Source organism: Salmo salar, chromosome 29 (genome assembly GCF_965601325.2).
Source record: "Salmo salar chromosome 29, fSalSal1, whole genome shotgun sequence".
In the NCBI taxonomy this organism is placed as follows: Eukaryota; Metazoa; Chordata; class Actinopteri; order Salmoniformes; family Salmonidae; genus Salmo; species Salmo salar.
Window position 1 is genome coordinate 26666205 of NC_138319.1, and position 24132 is coordinate 26690336.

Below are 24132 nucleotides of genomic sequence, written 5' to 3' on the forward strand. Positions count from 1 at the left end.
ATAGGGGGACTGTTCAAATACTGTTCCTACCCAGACACCTGTCTAGGAACAATAAAAACCTTTCAGATAATTAATGAAAGTAGGGTAGTCAATAAGTCACTTTTCAAGTAAGTAGCCTATTATTATTTGTATTATTAATGTGAACTATCCGACACCATAAAGCTTTTATTAACAGATCATAAAACATTTTTGAAGAGTATTCCACTAAATTCCACCATAGCCTCACATTGAAAACTGTTGAGTAGTACTTCTCAAGTACAACTGGGTGACTCATGCAAGAAAGGTAATCACAGGCAATGATGTGGACCGCTCTAGGGCAAACCCCATTCTGGTGGAATACCCTTGTGGAGGTCTGCGCCGTCGGTGTACGACTGCTCAAATCGGTATTGGGGATCGCCCTGGACATGTAGCCAATAGTGTGGCTTGTTGCAAACAAAATCTACGCCGTTGTCCAATCACTATAGATGTGACACTGGTAGCCATGCTGCAATTGGATAAGTCGGGCAAGGGCGTCTTGTTCTCTCTCTAACAGCTCCATCTCTGGCAGGTGGTGTTTCGAGAGAAGACTAATGTTTAGAAAGGTAGCTAGGTAGTTAAAGGAAATCATTTTACCTTGGTTCACATTTTTTCTTTTTCGTTGCAGTTTATTTTTGCTTGATGCCCCAATATACTTTACCCGGACGACGGGTTTAGGTGAGATGGACGTCGGGTTTCCCCTTGAGCCAGCCACTTTCTTTTGAAATCACACAGTGCTGCATTGAGTGAGACCGATGTGTGGTGAATCACGGGTGCTATTTATGCTTGCATTGAGGAAAAAAAAGATAGATATTGATAGTTTCTTGTCGCACCGAAAATCTTGAATGAATACCACCGAACCACTGTAAAGGCAAGTGCTCCAATATGTTCCTCGTCTGATTCCTTTCACTTCACCCACTAGTGATGTACATCGGTAGCTGTTTTTTTGAAGTGGTCTTGCCTTTTTGTTTTGATTTGGAGACAATGCGGAGCCATATCACGACGAAGCACGTCTGAGACGAGTTTTGGAGAAAACAATGAGGAAACGTTTTTATGAAGATAGAGAAAATATAGAGGCCTCGTCCTTTGAGGGCCCAAATCTGTGTAGAAAAAGGTGCTAAGTAGCAGCATGAATAAAATCCCCGGATAGAATGGGAACAAACGAGACTAGCGACATAGACAATGTATTAATGACGGCGATTTTGGCAAGTTTAAAGTCGCCTAGAACAAAAATAAGTAGCCTTCTTCACTGCTGAAGTATTACAACGGATTCCCTCCACACAATACAGGAGGAATACCGCTCTGCAATCAACCCTCTTATTTTCCTGCATTTTACTTTCTATTTGATCAATTCATTTCCACTTTTAACTTATTTTTATTAGTTTTTTTTATCTGGATCCAACTCTGACTTTGTTCAATGGAAGTATGTTATCAGCTGCCGGTTTTGCCTCTAGACAGGCCGGTTCCTAAGCATGTCCTCAGCCGGAGAGGTGCCATCAGTTTCAGCTCCAGCTCGTCTCTCTTCGGCGCTCCTGATCCAAGGCAGCTGTCACAGGTAATGCCTCATTACTTCAACTGGATCCGTTTCAAATGAACTGTCTCGGCTCTCCATAATGACACTACATAATCATTTTGATGACATCTCATGCACTACCTAATAACGAACTATTTCTTTCAGATTCATGAGTGGTATGGGAATCCTGCAGGTGATAGCCTATCAATTTGCAATGTCACTCTGAAACTACAAAATGATCAGTAACAATGTTCAAGTGCTTAAATGCAGTCACTCTTCAACGCAATGTATTATTAAGCTACATTGTCTGAATTGTTGCAACGCCTTCAGTTGTTAGTTGCAGCTTGCAACAGCTGTCTACTTGTTACATTGTGCGCCAAGGAACGTGCTGCCTGTATACTTTTGTTTGTATTCGATCTAGTGTGTTCCAGTCTAGACACATTGGCTACTCCTTGATTTCTCATCACGTTGTATAGTAGGCCTATTCATGGCATAGTTGTGCAATGTAGCTTAGGCTCATGAGTTACAGTATTTTGTTAAGCAAACTTTGTCGCACGGAAACCAATAATGATATGAGCGGGAACTGAAAACACAATCACCAAATGAGGACATTGACTCACATGTTTGGTAGTTGCTAGTTAGCCATCCTACAGAGTAATTGTATGTTAAATTAGGGGTGAATAACTCTTGTCCCACGTTCACATGTCATTGTATACCTAACACATTAACCAGGCAGTGAGGTGTGTGTGTGTGTGTGTGCCGCATCCCTCTTCGGTGGGATATCCATTAGTCTTTTGTCAAGCCCACTGCTCCACGTCACATAACCATCCCTGTGTCTGCGTTCAAATGGCCACACCATTACCCTCCACTCAACAACAGATATACAGCCCCTCTGTCAAAGGCTATCAATGTCCTGGCATAGAATTGGTATTACTAGATTGCATAAAGTCCTGGTTAGTTTTCTGATGCGATGATCATCAGTTTATGGAATATTCCAAATGGCTGCCATGTTGCACTATGGAATGTTGTTTTGAACGGGGAACGCTGGTTCTATGTGCCCATGTGAAACCTGTAGACAGCAGGGCGCTAGATCAGACGGGCACTGTGTACAAATACACTGTAGGAGCCATTGTGCTCCTGGGTCGTGTTTGCCCCTTGTTTCTCTTGAGTGTGCCACAGTTCATTTGTAATTGGTGGGCTGTGTTTAAATTATTATCATTTTGGCCCTTTTGTTGGGAGAAACGGCTCACTTGCAACGAGCCACAGGCTTTGTAGTGTTAAGTGGGGTTCTTTTTAAATAATGATTTGCATCAGGTTTTGGTTTGTGCAGCAGATGAGAACGGGTGCAAAAGTGAAGACTTTCCCACTGTAGTTGGACACCAGGGTATGGAATGGAGACGTGTTTGCTATATGGGTTTTTTCCACACACACTACTTGCCATGGAGGGACTACTGTCCCTCTCTAAACATCATTTCTCTCCCTCTGTGTGGCCATAAGGGTGAGTCTTTTCCTCTGTGGTCGCTGCTGTGCTCTGGTTCCAGTGTGCTCGCTTCCTGGTGTTTGTGTAAGCGGGGACAGGGGACGGGCCAGAGCTAGCATTACTGAGGGAGCCGGTTCAACATGTGCCTGAGGGTAGTGGTTTGGCTCTCCGCCAAAATCCCAGATGGCCGGAGTTTCAGGCCCTCTTGCTCTATGATGAAGACATTTCCTCTTGTAAACAGAGGGTGAAAGTGTAGGGTTTAAGAAAAGATGACATCAGAGAAGTGTGTTTTTGTGCTCGCCGTCTGCATGTGGATGGGTGTAAAATGTGCTCTAGTAGAGGACAATGGCCAAAGGACGCAGCTGGTTTGTCTGTAGGGCTTCCAGGTTTTTTTTTTCTGGGCTCGACGGCAGAGTGGCCAATGGCTAGGTCGCCCACTGAACATTGAGGAAGTGTATGTGTGACACACACGCAGGCAGGATTGCCTCATCTGACTCCTGAGTTGGTGTTGACATCCAGAGAGCCAGGCCAATGCAGGGAAGAGTGCAGCTGTCAGTACCATGTGCCTGGTGCATTGATTGATAACTGAAACACACACCTCTCCACTGATAAGGCCAGGCCACAGAGCCAATTGACATTTGTCTTGTGTGTAACCGAGATATATAAAAGTCAATATGTAAACAGAAACACAGTATTGATGAGTTGGGGCGGTTAGTCCCATGCTGATTTACGACAGGAAAAAGGAGATTTGGCAAATATGATCCAGCATGCTACGCAACAGGACGAGACGGCACCACTTGTTGTTCTGCAGGCGGAGGGGATCACATGAGCACGCGCGTTGATCTTAACTGAAGCGATAAGGTTTTGACGTAGTGTTGTGCGTGGCTGGATTGACGTAGTTTCAGGATGTGGTAAGAATGCTGAAGGAGCTGTTAAGAGTCTTGCTGCTATTCTTTCACAACCACATGACTTTAACCCCCGAGGTGCCACACTGACACAACCTTCATGAGAATAGTCTCTCTGAATCAGTGTAGACCTTATAGGACTAATGCATCGTCTGTGCGCTGTCCCTTTTTCATTAGATTTGTCTTCACATGACTCTTCTGCTTGTGGTTCCTTGTCAGCTTTTGGTGAAATGCTGTACTCACCTGATCAAGGCATTCAACTGGAAAGGTTTGAGATGGGTCTAAACTCAATTAACAGTCATCTCTATCTATCCCTGGAGGAGTGTAGGACCTAACTTCAGGAGCTCCTTTATAGTTGGAAGGAATGGACCTTAACAAACCATACAGTTCTCACCAAGTCTCTGTTATTTGGCCAGGTATAGACTAAGTTGACTGACACTAACACATTCTGGAAACATTAGTGGTGGAATGGAGGTTTTGAATAATTCAATTTCTACCTTGATTCACTTCACATACTACAGGTGTTTCAATGCCTGAGCCACTTCCTGCCTATGAAATCACCCCCCCCATCTCTGATCATGCTTAGATATGGCTCGACACAGAGCACATTTACAACCCCGTTCTAAACCTCTCCCTATAAAAGTATTTTCAATGACTGACAGTTTTCCAGAGTAAAAAGCCCTGGTTGACTATGCCTGTCTGTGCAGTGGTCTCTCACCATGGGTCTGGAAGTGTTCTACAGGAACACCATGACCTGGCCTATAGTAGGATGACCTGATCCCAGATACCCGGTGCACCTCTTCTTCACAGGCCAGTGAACCCTTCTAAACCCACCTAATGACCTCTGATGCTGGAGTGGAGTGTGTCCCCATAAACCAGTGTTAGTAGGTAGACTCAATCTGTGGCTTTGTGTAAGCAGTGGCTGGCACACACATGCAGCAACCTGCGTTGCAGTAAAGTCCAGGTTTATGGCTTTAGCATTGCCTTACTGGAATGTGCCATGGCGTATTACAGCATTGCACCGCAAGGGTATAACTCTTAGGAGGAAGTTTTCACGTTATGAAGCTCTGCTGACTCCAGCTGCTTTTAGCTCTCAGTTTACAGACACTGTTTGTGGCTGATATTCCTGAATGTATTGGCATACTGCTGGCTTCCTCTGTAGTTTAACGTGCTGTCTCGCTGGACTGACCTCAGCTAGGGCTGGGTGATCTGGACTAAAAATAATTTCTTTAAAAAACTTTTTTTTTTTTACTTTTAATGATTTAAAAAAAATGTTTTTGTATTTTTTTTTCTATAAATAAGCTTGGTTGCACAATTAAAGATCAATACACTGCATTTCAAGCAGTCGGGAATAATCAAATGAATTGGGGGCTTGTCATTTATTATTATTTTTTATAACTATGCTATATATAAGCCTTCAACCCTAAGACCCCCTCCAAGTGTTTTAACAACATGGCCTGTTCATTTTGTTTAGATGTTGAAATCAAGTGGCCTACCTGGATAAGATGCTTATCACATTTTATTTGTCACAGTCTACACCTGTTTATGACGTATAACAGTGAAATGTTTACTTACGGGCCCTTCCCAACAATGTAGAGAGAAAGAAAATAATCAAAATCCAGATTTTCAAAAATTATATATTTTTTAATTCTGTTCTACTGCCATCCTGGGATTTACTGTATTGCTGGCATTGCACACAAAGGGGCGCTAAAAACACCAACATGGACGAGTTAATAAAAAAGCCCTTTGGCCGTCTACCAGTAATAGCTAAATCACAGACGCTGTTAGCTATTTGCTAACGAGCAGAAACAAACAAATGTATTGCAAATCCAGCACACAGTTATACAAGCATTGCTAGTAGCTACTGAATGTCATTTTACGAGAAATTGCACAAAGCGAACAAAAGTTGTGACGCATGCTTTTCTGAATGAAGAGCAGCAGGTGTACACGGAGCATGGGGGGAAAGTATTTTGCTACACTACAAGTGTTTCACAACACCTGCAATAACATCTGCTTAGTATGTGACCAAAAAAATTTGATTTGAAGGTGGGGAATGGCAGCTGTACAGAACTCATCCAGAGCTCTTGGAAATGCATACAAGTTTATCAAATTGTATTTGTCACATGCACGGACTACAACGGGTATAGACCTTAATGTGAAATACTTACTTACAAGCCCTTAACCTGCAATACAGTTAAGAAAATAGTTTATAGTTAGTAAAATAACACAATAGAATAATATTGAGGCTATATGCAGGGGGTACCGGTACTGCGTCAATGTGCGATAATAATAGAAAAATCCTGATTTATTTTTTCCTATTTTTTTTTATTATTTAAAAAAAAATAATTAATGAAAAGGGAAAAAAAAGAAGTGTTTTTTTTAAAAATTCCGTTCTAGGTTAGTCGAGGTAATTTGTACATGTAGGTAGGGGTAAAGTGACTGCATAGTTGATAAACGGTGAGTAGCAGCAGTGTAAAAACAAAGGGGGGAGGGGTCATTGCAAATATGTTAGCTGTTCACCGGTCTTATGTTTTGGGGGGGGTAGAAGCTGTTAAGGAGCCTTTTGGACCTAGACTTGGTGCTCCGGTAACGCTTGCTGTGCGGTAGCAGAGAGAAGTCTATGACTAGGGTGACTGGAGTTTTTGACTATTTTTATTTTTTTTATTTTTTGGGGGGGGGGGGGAGGCCTTCCTTTATTAACACTGCCAAGTGTATATACAGTACCAGTCAAGTTTGGATGCACCTACTCATTTTTATCTTTATTTTTTACTATTTTCTACATTGAAGACATCAACTATGAAATAAGACATCAACTATGAAATAACACATGGAATCATGTAGCAGCCAAAGAAAGTGTTGAACCAATCAATATATTTGAGATTCTTCAAAGTAGCCACCCTTTGCCTTGACAGCTTAGTACACTCTTGGCATTCTCTCAACCAGCTTCACCTGGAATGCTTTTCCAACAGTCTTTAAGGAGTTCCCACATATGCTGAGCACTTGTTGGTTGCTTTTCCTTCACTCTGCAGTCCGACTCATCCCAAACCATTTCAATTGGGTTGAGGTCGCGTCATGCAGCACTCATTACTCTCCTTGGTCAAATAGCCCTTATACAGCCTGGAGGGGTGTTGGGTCATTGTCCTGTTGAAAAACAAATGATAGTCCCACCAAGCGCAAACCAGATGGGATGGCATATCGCTGCACAATGCTGTGGTAGACATGCTGGTTAAGTGTGCCTTGAATTCTAAATAAATCACTGACAGTGTCACCAGCAAAGCACCATCACACCTCCTCCTCCATGCTTCATGGTGGGAACCACACATACGGAGATCATCCGTTTACCTACTCTGCGTCTCACAGACACGGCGGTTTGAACCAATAATCTCAAATTTGGACTCATCAGACCAAAGGACAGATTTCCACCAGTCTAATGTTCATTGCTCGTGTTTCTTGGCCCAAGCAAGTCTCTTATTGGTGTCCTTTTAGTAGTGGTTTCTTTGCAGAAATTTGACCATGAAGGCATGATTCACGCAGTCTAAAAGGTGTTGTCGTGCCCTCATGACTTTCTTGGTGTGTTTGGACCGTGATAGTTGATGTGGACACCAAGGAACTTGAAACTCTCGACTCGCTCCACTACAGCCCTGTCGACGCGAATGGGGGTGTGTTCGGCCCTCACTTTTCCTGTAGTCCACAATTATCTCCTTTGTCTTGTTCACGTTGAGGGAGAGGTTGTTGTCCTGGCACCACACTGCCAGGTCTCTGACCCTCTCCCTATAGGCTGTTTCGGTGATCAGGCCTACCATGTGGTGTTACCTACCCTTACCACCTGGGGTGGCCCGTCAGGAAGTCCAGGAACCAATTGCAGAGGGAGGTGTTTAGTCCCAGGGTCCTTAGCTTAGTGACGAGTTTTGTGGGCACTGGTGTTGAATGCTGTTCATTGAATACAGCTCAGTGTTCAAGTCCCCGGCCATTAGGAGCGCCGCTTCTGGATGAGCAGTTTCTTCTCTTCACCTCATGTGCACGGCACAACAGACTTGCTGATGGATATAACTCTATGGACTCACTAGCTCCTGCTTTCTTCCGTTGCGCTATTTACAAACACGTGACTAGCTCATCTGGTCTGTGGAGCTACGGTAAGCTTCATAATGAAAAACGCAAAATGCTTTATGTCCTAACATATTGTTGACTTCAGGTATTAACTTAAGTAGCTACAAATATTCAAATTTATTGAAAAACGTAAGATTGTTTTGTTTTGACATAGTTGTTTCCAAAAAATAACTATGTACATCTAGGTAGGGCTGGGTGATATCGGCTAAAGTATCATATCACAATTTTCTTTTAAATTTATTACGTTATTTTATGTATTTGAATAATACAATGAGTAGTGTGACCCTAGGGTGGCAATACATACATTCTAAGTGATTGCAATGGGTCTGTCTCCATTCTGATTGGTTTATACTGTTTATCGGGCTGCATGATATTGGCAAACAATCTAGACCTTATTTTTAACGAAATGTTACAATTGATCTAAATCACAAGTCAAATCATAAAACACTTGGGTGAACTGTTGGAATCATGGAAATAGAATGATTATAATTCTATAGTTAGATTATAATAGTGGGCACTTTGAATACGTGTTTGACAGGACAATGAATGAAAATGCCAGGGAGGAGTTAGTGTCGGTCAGTGTTTCCTAGGGGACCTTATGATCTGTGGCTACATTAAATGTTTTCTCTTAGTTATTTCATGTAGCTAACATATTCATGCATCGCCTAACCATCTTTTGGTTTAAAAGTTACTGTTGCACAAACATGCTGATTTTAAGCCTACACCAACACTTGTATCGGGCTGTATAGCTAGCTACGTTTGTTCTGACTCAGTACTTTTTATTAGCTAGCTATCAATTTAACATTAGCAGCTAACACAATTTTGCCACAACTTGTATTAAGAAACAAAGGATGTGGTTTCTACTTATCAACATTGTTGCATATGTTGCATTGACCATGCAGACTGAATGCAAGTTTTTAGTGGTCGAGCAACAACAAATGCGCTTTGAGTGGCGGGGCTAGTTCTATGTGGTGAGTGAACTCAAGTAGAGGATTAAATAAAAAAAATGGACATTACACACGGTTTATCACATTTAACAAACCAGACATTGAAATACCGTTTATATAAGGTAAAGTAAAAACTAGAGGTCGACCGACTAATCGGAATGTCAAGTTTTCATAATTGGTATTTTTGGACACGGATTTGCAGACTATTTTTATATTTTCTTTAACTAGGCAAGTCGGTTAAGAACACGTTCTTATTTTCAATGACGGCCTAGGAACGGTGGGTTAACTGCCTTGTTCAGGGGCAGAGCGACAGATTTTTACCTTGTCAGCTCGGGGATTCGTTTTTGCAACCTTCCAGTTACTAGTCCAACGCTCTAACCACCTGCCTTATATTGCACTCCACGAGGAGCCTGCGTGGCAGGCTGACTACCTGTTACGCGAGGGCAGCAAGAAGCCAAGGTAAGTTGCTAGCTAGCATTAAACTTATTATTAAAAAAAACAATCATTCTTAACATAATCACTAATTAACTACACATGGTTGATATTACTAGTTTATCTAGCGTGTCCTGCGTTGCATGTAATCGATGCGGTGCCTGTTAATTTCTCATTGAATCACAGCCTACTTCGACCAATGGGTGATGATTTTAACAAGCGCATTTGCGAAAAAAGCACTGTCGTTGCACCAATGTACCTAACCATAAACATTAATGCCTTTCTTTAAAATCAATACACAAGTATATATTTTTAAACCTGCATATTTAGTTAATATTGCCTGCTAACATGAATTTCTTATAACTAGGGGAGTTATGTCACTTCTCTTGCGTTCCGTGCAAGCAGTCAGGGTATATGAAGCAGTTTGGGCCGCCTGGCTCATTGCGAACTGTGAAGTCCATTTATTCCTAACAAAAGCCGTAATTAATTATGACATAACATTGAAGGCTGTACAATGTAACAGCAATATTTAGACTTAGGGATGCCATCTGTTAGATAAAATGCGGAACGGTTCCGTATTTCACTGAAAGAATAAACGTTTTGTTTTCGAAATGATAGTTTCCGGATTCAACCATTTTAATGACCAAAGGCTCGTATTTCTGTGTGTTATTATGTTATAATTAAGTCTATGATTTGATAGAGCAGTCTGACTGAGCGATGGGTAGGCACCAGCAGGCTTGTAAGCATTCATTCAAACAGCACTTTTGTGCGTTTGCCAGCAACTCTTCGCAATGCTTCAAGCATTGTGCTGTTTATGACTTCAAACCTATCAACTCCCGAGATTAGGCTGGTGTGAAATGGCTAGCTAGTTAGCGGGATGTGCGCTAATAGCGTTTCAAACGTCACTCGTTCTGAGACTTGGAGTAGTTGTTCCCCTTGCTCTGCATGGGTAACGCTGCCTCGAGGGTGGCTGTTGTCGATGTGTTCCTGGTGCGAGCCCAGTAGGGGCGAGGAGAGGGACAGAAGCTATACTGTTACACTGGCAATACTAAAGTGCCTATAAGAACATCCAATAGTCAAAGGTATATGAAATACAAATTGTATAGAGCGAAATAGTCCTATAATAACTACAACCTAAAACTTCTTACCTGGGAATATTGAAGACTCATGTTAAAAGGAACCACCAGCTTTCATATGTTCTGAGCAAGGAACTTAAATGTTAGCTTTTTTAGATGGCACATATTGCACTTTTACTTTCTTCTCATACACTTTGTTTTTGCATTATTTAAACCAAATTGAACATGTTTCATTATTTATTTGAGGCTAAATTGATTTTATTGATGTATTATATTAAGTTAAAATAAGTGTTCATTCAGTATTGTTGTAATTGTCATTATTACAAATAAAAAAAAATTGTCCGAATAATCGACTTTTTTTAGAAGTTATTTAGCTCGTCTAATAGGCTCGCGCCACTGGGCACCTCGTGGCTTGTTTTCCCTTTTGTAATTCATGATTGTTTGCAAGCCCTGCCACATCCAATGATCGTCAGAGCTTGTGTAATAGGACTATCTTGGTCCTGTGACGCTTTCCCTGTTTGATGGTTCGTTGGAGGGCGTATGCAGACTTTTTTGACCCGCTCCTTAAAAGCGGCAGCTTTAGCTCGGTGCAGATGTTGTCTGTAATCCATGGCTTCTGGTTTGGATATGTAGGGATGCATGGTATATCGGTGAACATATTGGAATTGGACGACATTAGCTAAAAATGCCAACATTGATATCGGCCCGATGTCTAGTTTAATGCTGATGTGCAAAGCAGACGTGCATACCTTAATGACGCCACGTTTGCGCTACATCTGCAACACGGCATTCCTAACCTTGCCCACAATGTCTGCTGTGTGGAAAGAGTAAGAATATCAGTGCGACAACTCAAAGGCGAAATCCATTAATGCCAATATAATGGAATTCATTGCCCTTGACAATCAAACGTTCTCTGTCGTTGGTGATGTTGGCTTTCGCGACTGGTCGAGCATCGGTACACACTAACGTTACCATGTGCGCTATTGTTCAATGTTGCCCTACCGGAGTTCCACAGTAATTGCGTCACTGCTATTAGCTTCACGACATACTATGGCACGCTGTTTGGGTCTTTGCGTGTCAAAAAAGATGCACGTCAAATAACACTGACACGTTATAAGCTTTTAATTTGACACGTCAAGTAACACTGTTCTATTATAGAATGTTGTGTGTTCTGAATTTGCACGTGCAAGCCAATCACAGCCACTAGTATGAGTAGCACTGTCAAAGCTGTACAAAACAATTCTGCAAACACCGACCACGAACAATGTGTTTACAATACCGCGTTGGTAATAAAGCATTATTTGTTCGACCACAACTTCTGGGGTAGCTAGCTTTAGCTTGGTACCTAGCTAGCACCAATACAACCAACCTGAAAAAATGACCAGTAGAAACTGCAATCATTTAACCTCTCTGGGGTATGTGGGACGGTAGCGTTCCACCTCGCCAACAGCCTGCGAAATAGCAGAGCGCCAAATTCAAAACAACAAATCTCATAATTCAAATTTGTCACACATACAAGTATTTTACATTTTAAAGATAATCTTCTCATTAATCCAACCACATTGTCCGATTCAGGAAGGCTTTACGGCGAAAGCATAGCACTAGATTCTTAGGACAGCACCTAGACAAAAACCACACAGCCATTTTCCAAGCAAGGAGAGGCGTCACAAAAAACAGAAATACAGCTTAAATGAATCACTAACCTTTGATCTTCATCAGATGGCACTCATAGGATTTCATGTTACACAATACATGTATGTTTTGCTCGATAAAGTTCATATTTATATCCAAAAACCCCATTTTACGTTGGCGTGTAAATGTTCAGAAATGTTTTGCCTCCAAAACTACCGGTGAATGAGCACATCAATTTACAGAAATAATCACAGACTTTGATACAAGTGTTATGCACAGAATTATAGATACATTTCTCCTTAATGCAACCGCTGTGTCTTTCAAAAAAGCTTTACGGCGAAAGCAAACATTGCAATATTCTGAGTACAGCGCTCAGACATCAAAACAAGCCATACAGATACCCGCCATTTTGGAGTCAACAGAAGTCACAAATAACATTATAAATATTCACTTACCTTTGCTCTTCATCGGAATGCAGTTCCACAATAATGTTTTTTGTTTCGATAAAGTCCATATTTATGTCGAAATACCTCCTTTTTGTTCGCGCGTTCAGTCGAGTAATCCAAATGCACTGTGCTCGCGCAGTAAGTTCAAAGTCAAAAAAGTTCTATTACACTTCGTAGAAACATGTCAAACGATGTATAGAATCAATCTTTAGGATGTTTTTATCATATATAAAAATATATTCCAACCAGACGATTCCTTTGTCTTCAGAAATGAAAAGGAACACGCCTAACTCACGGGAGCGCGCGTGATTGAGCTCATGTCATTTTCTCAGTCATCTGACTCCATATGCTCATATTCTCTCCCCATTCACAGTAGAAGCATGAAACAATGTTCTAAAGACTGTTGACATCTAGTGGAAAACTTAGGAAGTGCAAAATAACCCCACAGACACTGTATTAGATAGGCAATCACTTGAAATACTACAAACCTCACATTTCCACACTTCCTGGTTGGATTTTTTTTTTCTCAGGTTTTTGCCTGCCATATGAGTTCTGTTATACACAGACATCATTCAAACAGTTTTAGAAACGTCAGAGTGTTTTCTATCCAAATCTACTAATAATATGCTTATCTTAGCTTCTGGGCCTGAGTAGCAGGCAGTTTACTACAGGCACGCTTTTCATCCGGACGTCAAAATACTGCCCCCCACCCCAAAGAAGTTAAACTATTCTTAGCAATGATTTAGGAATCCTTGTAAGTATTGTTGTTCACCTATTGAAATTCAGTTCATGACAATAAATAGCTTGCCAGCTACTTAGCTATGGGCAACAGGGTTAACGTTATAAGCAGCCAGCTAGCTTCATCTGGCTAGTGAGGGTCGACCTGACCGGGTTATGTTGTGAAGCTAGCCACAATAAGGTTTGGGCACAATTGTGGAATTTGTGGTTTGCCTTCAAAATAAAAGTACCTCTTTTTTAAAGGTGACGCAGAAGGTTACAATTGGTGGAATCATGCCATATTTAGACTAGATAATGTTAAACAAGGTTGGAATGTGACGCAATGAAATGGGGTATCAGTCTACTTGGTGACACCCACAGAACACAACTGTGAAGAGTTTACGCAAATATTAGCGTTGTAGCTCTTATCGCGTGACTGAAATCCCCTCCGCAGTCAGCCTATTATTCATAATGCACTGTACAGCATTACCTAAGGATTGGGGGTCAATGAAATGGGCTAACAGTCTACTCAATACCAAATAAAAAAAATTCCTAACGTCCTCTGCGTTATCATACTCCGACATCCACACAGTATTGTTTTTCCTCAGGAATAGTGTTCAATACACATAGGTTGACAATAAATGTGCCTCAATTCAGTTTCAGAGTCCTGCAATAAGAGCTACGACGCTAATGTTCTCGGTGTCACTGAGTAGACTGATACCCCATGTGATTGATCCACAATCCATAGGTAAGGCTGTACAGTGAAATGCATTACCGTTCAAAAGTTTGGGGTCACTTAGGAATGTCCTTGTTTTTGATAGAAAAACACTTTTTTTGTCCATTTAAAATGACATCAAATTGATCACATACATTGTTAATATTGTAGCTGGCAACGGCTGATATTTAATCTGTTGGGGATAGGGGGCAGTATTTGCACGGCCGGATAAAAAACGTACCCGATTTAATCTGGTTACTACTCCTGCCCAGTAACTAGAATATGCATATAATTATTGGCTTTGGATAGAAAACACCCTAAAGTTTCTAAAACTGTTTGCATGGTGTCTGTGAGTATAACAGAACTCATATGGCAGGCAAAAACCTGAGAAGATTCCTTACAGGAAGTGGCCTGTCTGACAAGTTCTTGTTCATCTTGGCTCTGTTTATTGAAGACTGAGGATCTTTGCTGTAACGTGACACTTCCTACGGCTCCCATAGGCTCTCAGAACCCGGGAAAAAGCTGAATGACATCGAGGCAGCCCCTGGCTGAAACACATTAGCGCGTTTGGATAGTGGCCTGTCAGAGGACCATCAGACTGGGGCTCGTGCACGAGATGTTTTTATTTTCTCTCTCTTTGAACGTAAACACGCTTTCCCGGTCGGAATATTATCGCTTTTTTACGAGAAAAATTGCATAAAAATTGATTTTAAACAGCGGTTGACATGCTTCGAAGTACGGTAATGGAATATTTAGATTTTTCTTTGTCACAAAACGCGTCGGGCGCGTGACCCTTATTTACCCTTCAGATAGTGTCTTGAACGCACGAACAAAACGCCGCTATTTGGATATAACTATGGATTATTTGGGACCAAACCAACATTTGTTATTGAAGTAGAAGTCCTGGGAGTGCATTCTGACGAAGAACACCAAAGGTAATCAAACTTTTCTAATAGTAAATCGGAGTTTGAGTGCCAAACTTGGTTGGTGTCAAAATAGCTAGCCTGTGATGGCTGGGCTATCTACTTAGAATATTGCAAAATGTGCTTTCACCGAAAAGCTATTTTAAAATCGGACATGGCGAGTGCATAGAGGAGTTCTGTATCTATAATTCTTAAAATAATTGTTATGTTTTTTGTGAACGTTTATCGTGAGTAATTTAGTAAATTCCCCGGAAGTGTTCGGTGGGAATGCTAGTCACATGCTAATGTTAAAAGCTGGTTTTTGATATAAATATGAACTTGATTGAACAAAACATGCATGTATTGTATAACATAATGTCCTAGGGGTGTCATCTGATGAAGATCATCAAAGGTTAGTGCTGCATTTAGCTGTGGTTTGGGTTTATGTGACATTATATGCTAGCTTGAAAAATGGGTGTCTGATTATTTCTGGCTGGGTACTCTGCTGACATAATCTAATGTTGACATAATCTAATGTTTTTCTTTCGTTGTGAAGCCTTTTTGAAATTGGACAGTGTGGTTAGATTAACGAGTGTCTTGTCTTTAAAATGGTGTAAAATAGTCATATGTTTGAGAAATTGAAGTAATAGCATTTCTAAGGTATTTGAATATCGCGCCACGGGATTACACTGGCTGTTGAGTAGGTGGGCGTCCCACCTAGCCCATAGAGGTTAATGGAATATGTACTTAGGTGTACAGAGGCCCATTATCAGCAACCATCACTCCTGTGTTCCAATGGCACATTGTGTTAGCTAATCTGAGTTTATTATTTTAAAAGGCTTATTGATCATTAGTAAACCCTTTTGCAATTGTTAGCACAGCTGAAAACTGTTGCTCCAGATACTCAACTAGTCTAAAGAAGGCCAGTTTTATTGCTTCTTTAATCAGAGCATCAGTATTTGTGGGTTCGATTACAAGCTCTAAATGGCCATAAACAAAGACCTTTCTTTTGAAACTCTTCAGTCTTTTCTTGTTCTGAGAAATGTTGGCTAGTCAATGTAAGAAACTGAAGATCTCGTACAACGCTGTGTACTTCTCCCTTCACAGAACAGCACAAACTGTCTCTAACCAGAATAGAAAGAGGAGTGGGAGGCCCCGGTGCACTACTGAGCAAGAGGACGAGTACATTTTTAGTGTGTAGTTTGAGAAACTGGCAGCTTCATTAAATAGTACCCACAAAACACCAGTCTCAATGTCAACAGTGAAGAGGTGTCTCTGGGATGCTGGCCTTTTTTATATGTTGGACCAAACCATAAACGCAAATAGCGAGTTGAAACTGCTTGTTGTCAGAGAGGAAGATGATCTTTTGTCGTTGTGAGTGCCAGGGGGAGGGGCTTGGTGTGCGAGTGGAAAGGTGCACCGAAGGAGCGACTGGGATGAGACTAAAAAGACAACCTCGATTCTTGGAACATCGTGCTAAAACATTAATTCGATATCACCCAGCCCTAGCTAGCACCCAGTGTTTTTATGCTGTCTATAGTCTGTCCTCAGCTAGCACCCAGTGTTTTTACCACTGACAGCGCAAGGAAGCATAGTTTTATCGCTGGGGGTCATTTCAATGTAAAATGAGCACAAGTGAAGTTTATAGGAGCATATTAAATTGGGTCTAATGCTATGCTTTCACCGTAAAGCCCTTTTGAAATCGGACAAGGAAAGGTAGAGTTTTCAATTAGTTAGTGTTTTTACTGATATCAATTTTGTTTATAAATTAAGTGAATAAAACAAATTCTGGTTAAAGAAAATGGGTAACGGAATTTCTGCATTTGAATTGGCTACAATGGGAAATCGTAGTAGTCACAAACCACAGTTTGGTTTACAAGTTTGGACAGTACAGCTCAGAGTAGTGTACAGAGCACACAAGTTGAGTACACTAATGTGCTGTACTTTGTTGTCCAAACTTGTGAAACATAGACGACTATGATTGGTTCAGATTTGTTTCCGGTCCGGATAACCCAAATTTGGTCTTGTTTGGGGACAGAGTTCATTAAAACAATTATCCAGTGTGGAGAATGATACCCAAATATGCAGAAGAGGATCTTGCATATTTATACCTTTTTTTGTTTACCTATTTATGATCCATCACCATGACGCTAATGACATTCATATCCATAATTATGCATTTCTGTGTAGTACAGATCAGGGACCCATGATTAAATTCAGTTAACGGGTGTAAATCACTTCACTTACTCTATTTCAATAACCAAAAGAGGTTTTTCAAAGTCGGTGTGTACGTAATAGCTGACACACCATTATTTCTGCAAACATCATTGAATCTTCATTTGGAACAGATATTTTAAGAGTTTCTGGAATGCATGGACACAAGATTTTACAGAAATGATGTTACCAAATGTTGCATCTGCACAGCTCTTCCAGTAAATGTGTTGTAAAATCGTCAGTGTAAATTGTTAAAAGTAGTACTTGTTCATGAGTTGTATGGTTTGTTCAACTTTGAAATCAATGGTTTTTGTTTGGCATACATTTTAAGTGACACTGCCCTGGGGCTAAAACAGGGAAGTGTGGGTGGATGAGCTTTGACCAGGCTCTACTTAACACCACTTTAAAGGCCTGGAGCTGCTAGACTTGGCATCAGTGATCATTCACAGGGTTAGCTGTGTAGAGCTGTCTGGTTGGGTTTAGATGTAAGTACACCTACAGTAGTGTCAACTAGGCTACACATGATCACCTCAATGTCTAGATGTGTTCCACTTGCATTCCACCTAAAAATGTTTTGTTTTAAACTCTTCTCTCAGACAAAAGGTACGTTTAGGACACACCTTTTGTTGGTTTGTCATTTACTTGTGTAAAACTGAACAAACTACAGACACTAAGCTGACCTCTGGTTTCACAGGCAGCCCTCTACACCTCTGATTCAGAGGGGTTGGGTTAAATGTGGAAGACTCATTTTAGTTGAATGCATTGTTGGGCAACTGACTAGGTATCCCCCTTTCCTTTCACATGGTCCGAGGTTGATGCCTCAGGTCAGAGGTCACTGGACTATCTTGGAGAAGTTGCCTGACCCTGGCCTGAGGGGGACCTGGTAATCCTGCCCGTTGGCTGGTAACTGACACTGAAGTGATGAGTGACGGTACAGGCCAGATCAGACACGCCAGCAATAGCTGTCAGCTAAGGGGGGGGGGGGGGGGGGTCTGTGATTTGAAAAGGTTATATGCAGTAGTTTAGGGTCTTTCTGCTTATGGTTATGCCTGTCTGTTTATCCCCACGCACACAGGGGGGATATTACTCACGCTAAGCGGCGGTGCTGTGTGTAAACACAGCGGCGTGTTGACAGTAAAATACTGCACCACATGCCTGTTTGCAAGCCGGTCAAATATTATCTTGGATTGGCCGTCGCCGTCATGGGAGCTTAGAATTAGAGGACACTTGGGGTCAGAGGGAGATGGACACACCCAGAGAGGGTGTCTGTGGCGACAAACCCTGATCCTTATCTGGGTTTCTAAGTGGTTACAGTTGGACGGGTGTGCGAGACAGTGGTTGTTAAACTGGTCACCAGACCTCTGGACTGTTCAGATGTGATCAATCCCAATGGGACTAGGCCATAACAACCTGTTAGACATTTTGTTAATAACTCTGTCACCTTCAGTTGACACCCGTAAGCATCAATAAATGTATGTTTTCATGGCCTCTACACTGTGAGAATATGGCTTCAAAGCGTTTTGTTTTTCATTCGAGAGTGGAGCTCAGAGGGGATGCAAGGGAGAGAAATAAACGGAGTGAGGGAATGAAAATGGGTAAAGTATCATGAATGCAAATGAGGCTGAGCCGATTGACGTCACGGGCCTGAGTGATGTGCCATCTGGGGACACCCTGGCTGGAGGGGAGGAGAGCCTGGGAGAGCCAAGGCAAGCTCAGCCCAGGGAGGGTGGGGGAGGGGGAGTCCTGTGGGGAAACTAGCTCTGGAGACACCACCCTCCCCTCTGGATCGTGTGTGTGGCGCAAGGGGAGGTGAGCCAAGGCCGTGTACAGGCCTGAGCATCTGTCTGTGGATGACAGCAGGTTGAGGATATCCCCTGGTTAGATCCTCTGTTACTGCAACCTTCTGATTAGGGCCAGGCACCAGTGTACACCTACTAGGGGTATATATATCTATCTCTCTCTCGCTCTCTAGTATTGTCCTAGGTCTACAATTGTGTGCATTTTTTAAACCATGTTTGACTTGGCTGTATGAATACTCTTGCCCTCCCTCTGGGCTGTATGAATACTCTTGCCCTCCCTCTGGGCTGTATGAATACTCTTGCCCTCCCTCTGGGCTGTATGAATACTCTTGCCCTCCCTCTGGGCTGTATGAATACTCTTGCCCTCCCTCTGGGCTGTATGAATACTCTTGCCCTCCCTCTGGGCTGTATGAATACTCTTGCCCTCCCTCTGGGCTGTATGAATACTCTTGCCCTCCCTCTGGGCTGTATGAATACTCTTGCCCTCCCTCTGGGCTGTATGAATACTCTTGCCCTCCCTCTGGGCTGTATGAATACTCTTGCCCTCCCTCTGGGCTGTATGAATACTCTTGCCCTCCCTCTGGGCTGTATGAATACTCTTGCCCTCCCTCTGGGCTGTATGAATACTCTTGCCCTCCCTCTGGGCTGTATGAATACTCTTGCCCTCCCTCTGGGCTGTATGAATACTCTTGCCCTCCCTCTGGGCTGTATGAATACTCTTGCCCTCCCTCTGGGCTGTATGAATACTCTTGCCCTCCCTCTGGGCTGTATGAATACTCCTGCCCTCCCTCTGGGCTATATGAATACTCCTGCCCTCCCTCTGGGCTGTATGAATACTCCTGCCCTCCCTCTGGGCTGTATGAATACTCTTGCCCTCCCTCTGGGCTGTATGAATACTCTTGCCCTCCCTCTGGGCTGTATGAATACTCCTGCCCTCCCTCTGGGCTGTATGAATACTCCTGCCCTCCCTCTGGGCTGTATGAATACTCCTGCCCTCCCTCTGGGCTGTATGAATACTCCTGCCCTCCCTCTGGGCTGTATGAATACTCTTGCCCTCCCTCTGGGCTGTATGAATACTCTTGCCCTCCCTCTGGGCTGTATGAATACTCCTGCCCTCCCTCTGGGCTGTATGAATACTCCTGCCCTCCCTCTGGGCTGTATGAATACTCCTGCCCTCCCTCTGGGCTGTATGAATACTCCTGCCCTCCCTCTGGGCTGTATGAATACTCCTGCCCTCCCTCTGGGCTGTATGAATACTCTTGCCCTCTCAGTACCAGCCAGAAGGAATGCCTGGTCTGTTGGTTAGTGGGTTTGCCTAACTTTCTCTTTTTCCGTGTGGTTGTCTCGCTGCCACTGTCCCCCCCCCCCCCCCTCCCTCTTTCTGTCTTGCGTGCTTGGTAAGCCAAGAGTGTTGTTGGGAGTGTTGTCCGCTGCTGTCCTAATCAGCAAGCAGCTTTGCTCTATCGTCACGGTAACAAGGAGCCTATTACTGGGGAAATGAGGTGTGATTAACTCTTAGGTTTTACCAGATGGACATCTCATCCCAGGCTGTCAGGAGCAGCATGTTCCCCCTACATGTAGTACAGAGCTTCCCACACATATATCCCACACATATATCCCACACCATATATCCCACACCATATATCCCACTACACGCACCGTGCATATGTCATGTGTACACACGCGCTCGCACATGCTCCGTGTGAGTGTTTGCGTGTGCTTATTCAGCATGCATGTTTCTCACACTAGCTGATAAATAGATGGGTTTTGTGTGTGTGTGTGTGTGTGTGTACCATCACAAAGATGACGCACCTTGTGAGCCTGTGTGAAAAGTCTATCAGTTGAACCCAACCGTTCAGCAGCCTAACAGTCCTCAGCGGAATGAAATGGATGGTTGAACCCAGATGACGTTAGTAGACGAAGGCCAGCACCACCAGTATTATTCAAGTGTATAACATCGCTGCATATTTCTCTGGTGCTCTTCTGATTTGCCAATGTTTTGGAAACATAAATGTATTTTTTTTTTGTCTTTCCTCTCCTTCAGAGACGAGGGGCCATCTCGTATGACAGCTCAGATCAGACTGCTCTGTACATTCGTATGCTTGGTAAGTACTGCCCCCTGTCACATACAGTACACACCAGCTAGCGTTATGCTAGTTACTGTAAGTACTGTCCCCACCCACCCACACTCACTCAGCAGCACAAACAGCCATTTTGTTGTAGCACAATTAGCATTTCAATACTAGCAACTGTAAGTACTGTCCCCACATTCAGAATGAACAGGCATCAGGCCTTTAGATTGCACATCAAGGAAAGGGTTGAAATATTGTTATTTTTCTTGTCACATTATATAATGGCTTAAGTAACAACGTAAAAGGGATAAATACATTTTAGAAAGGGATGGAGGAATTCAGGCAGACTGAGAGATGGATGCAGAGGGACTCACTCGTCTAAGCTCTTTGATAATCTCTCCATCACATAAGGTTTAAGTCATGTCTGAGTCCGTCCAGCCGGCCAGGCCAGCCGTCCAGGCCAGCCATTGGTCCACAGAATTAAGCCTCTGAATTTTGAGCAGATTTACTGAGGGAGAGGTTTAATTCTGTGTCATGCTGGGCCCATAGGTCTGTGGAATGTTCTGGGTCCTCTATGTGGATGCTAGGTTTAGTCCAGTATGTCCGTGGTTGTTTGTAACAGTCTGTCCTGTCTTGTTGGTTATGTGTATATATTCTGTTGTCTGCAATGCCATGCAACATTTGGAGATAATAGTTTATTGAATTGGATTTAGCCCTGCCTACCCAGCAGTCAGTCTAGCAGACCAGACCAAGACAGATTAGACCCTTATGCCTGTTCTGTTGTCATGGGAGATGATATACATAGGGCCAGGAGTTTTCCAGGAAATACTCTGGGGCCCTGTTTATAACCTACAACTGGCCAGGTCACTGACCTCACTTCCTGTCCGGTGGAAACTGATGGTTTGTGCTGCAAATAGTTTGATGTAACTATTTTTGAATAAACTTCCACAGAATTGTACTTAGATTAAAAAAAATAAACAAATAATGAAACACCAATTACTGATCCCTTCAGTAGTTCAATCATCTCAAGAAGACAATCTAAATGACCATTTTACTTAATGACGTAACAACAATTTGCTGCTACTAGCGTTCCCCTGGTTAGCTCTGGTATTAGCCTCATTTGAGAGCATGTGTTTTTGTGGAGTTGGTGGATATTAAAATTCATAGTAAGAGGTGCTGCAGCATCCCAGTTCAGGACATGTAGGCTATTTTCCAGGGCCTGTGATAGTAACTTATGTTGTCATACAGTGTGTTTAAAAGCATTATAGCGTATAGGTCAGTGCACATTGCAAATCAACTGTCTGACCCATATTCCCCTGACGTCAAGGCCCGCTGGCACACAGAATGGGAAACGTGACTCTCCACATCTCATCACACATTTTAAACGTGCAGCTCACATACAGACACCAAATGACTTGGATGTGTGATTGCATGCATGTGTGAGTTTGTGTACATCATACATACCTTTTTGTATATTTAAATGAAATCTGTGAAAGTTGTATGTGACCATTCTTTAATGGTAATGCCCAGTTTTGCTATTTTGCTAGGGGCTTGTGTTATATTCAAACAGCTGTTCCCAAGTAAGTAAAGCTGGTGGGAGTGAGACTGTACTGAATGACTGATCTGATGTACAAATCAGTGCTGAAGAGCTGCATTAGCCTGTCAGACTGTGCTGCTGAATGACTCATCTAGGAGACCAGTATTGACTGGGTTGCCTGGACCAGTGCCATAGTACCATAGCAATAGTCAGTGTTCGCCTCTGAGTATGAAGCACAAACCTGTCTACTGTACTCTACTGTAGGTTGCTCTGCGCCTGTCTGACTACTAATACTAGTGTTACTGTAGCCTTGCCTGGCATTGCATGCTCAGCTGTTCCTAGTTATCTTAGTGGTCTACATGCTGCTGCCCTTTGGAGAGAGGGAGAGTGCATGTGTGTGAGTACAGCATGTTGGTGACCTGTGTGTGTGTGTGTGGGAGCGCTCTTTCTCCACTGTATGTTCCATGACTCTTGAGGACGTGTGTGTTGCTTCCCTCTAGGAGATGTTCGCGTGAGAAGTCAGGTAGGATTTGAACCAGAAGGAAGAGGTTCCTATCCGTACCTGTGCATTGACTTCCGGACCCTACACTGTGAGTATGAACCATGACGAAAACAAAAAAACGTATTTCCTCAGTGCGTAGCAGTGGTGTGAATTTTCTCTAGTTACCCTCACTGATCAGTTAAGAGATAGATGATACAGCCCTGCGGGCGCTACCTGTCTTAACTCAGTAGATCTGCTACACCTGACAGATGTTGGTGAATATCTTATTTATTTCACACACTGATTAGTCGTCATCATTGTATAAATAAGTCAACCTGAATAATCCTTATGTGGCTGAGCAGAGTGGGGTGATATTTCATTTGGTCACAAAGTCTTGTAGAGGAAATGCTGTACAACTTTCTATTCATGAACTGAATGTCAATCTCCTAAATGTTTTAAATTGACCTCCAACCCTGAATGTGAGTCCTGCTACGTTAGTGACTCCCAGCCCAGTGGAGTTCTCCCTGACAAACGTTCTGTGTGTTCACTTCCTGGTTTAAAAGTAATTGCCCTCCTCGGAATGCTGACATGCTTCCTGAGTTGTACCATGTCTTTCCAGCCATGGGGTGGGTGTGTGTGTGTCCACTGACAAAGCATGACTTGTGACGTGTGTGTGTGTGTGTCCAGGCAGTAGGCTACGTGTAGGCAGTGTAAGTGTGTGTCCAGGCAGTGGTGTTCATAGTCGACCAGTCTTGAATCCAGTGTGACCTCACAGGAATGCAGTGTGTATATACATCATTTGGCCACGTCTTTCTTTCATATTGATTACATTTTTATTGGTTTCATCAATGTTCTTATTGGTATCAAAGTTTTTGTCACGTGCGCCGAATACAACAGGTGTAGACCTTGCAGTGAAATTCTTACGTGGGGGGGAAACATGGCACAATTCATCAGTGTTCTCATTCACATTTTGGACATTTGGATAGCCCTTAGTCTCAATTATAAGTCCACCCAAACATTTGTTGTGCAACATTCCTGATTTAAGATTTGGAGCAGATGTCTGAGACTCTTGTGCCTGGGGATTATCAAGCAGAGTACATTACTAAATGATTAGATAGACCTCTACTGTTTCTTTCTGTACA

At 42.6% G+C, this 24132-nt stretch overlaps 1 protein-coding gene across 3 annotated transcripts in view; it reads left to right on the top strand.

Moving 5' to 3' along the window:
• The first annotated feature begins 513 nt into the window (after positions 1-513).
• The window catches only part of LOC106590394 (high affinity 3',5'-cyclic-AMP phosphodiesterase 7A), a 29889-nt gene continuing 6270 nt past the window's right edge, over positions 514-24132 (top strand). Inside the window, exons 1-4 of one of the 3 annotated variants that reach the window (XM_014181368.3) lie at positions 514-1570; positions 20945-21005; positions 22520-22552; positions 23010-23099. In XM_014181368.3, the coding sequence (XP_014036843.1) occupies positions 1433-1570; positions 20945-21005; positions 22520-22552; positions 23010-23099 (322 nt within the window). In that variant the 5' untranslated portion in view covers positions 514-1432. The remainder of the gene's footprint in view (positions 1571-20944; positions 21006-22519; positions 22553-23009; positions 23100-24132) is intronic. The other 2 variants (XM_014181369.3, XM_014181370.3) reach the window with 2 other exon arrangements.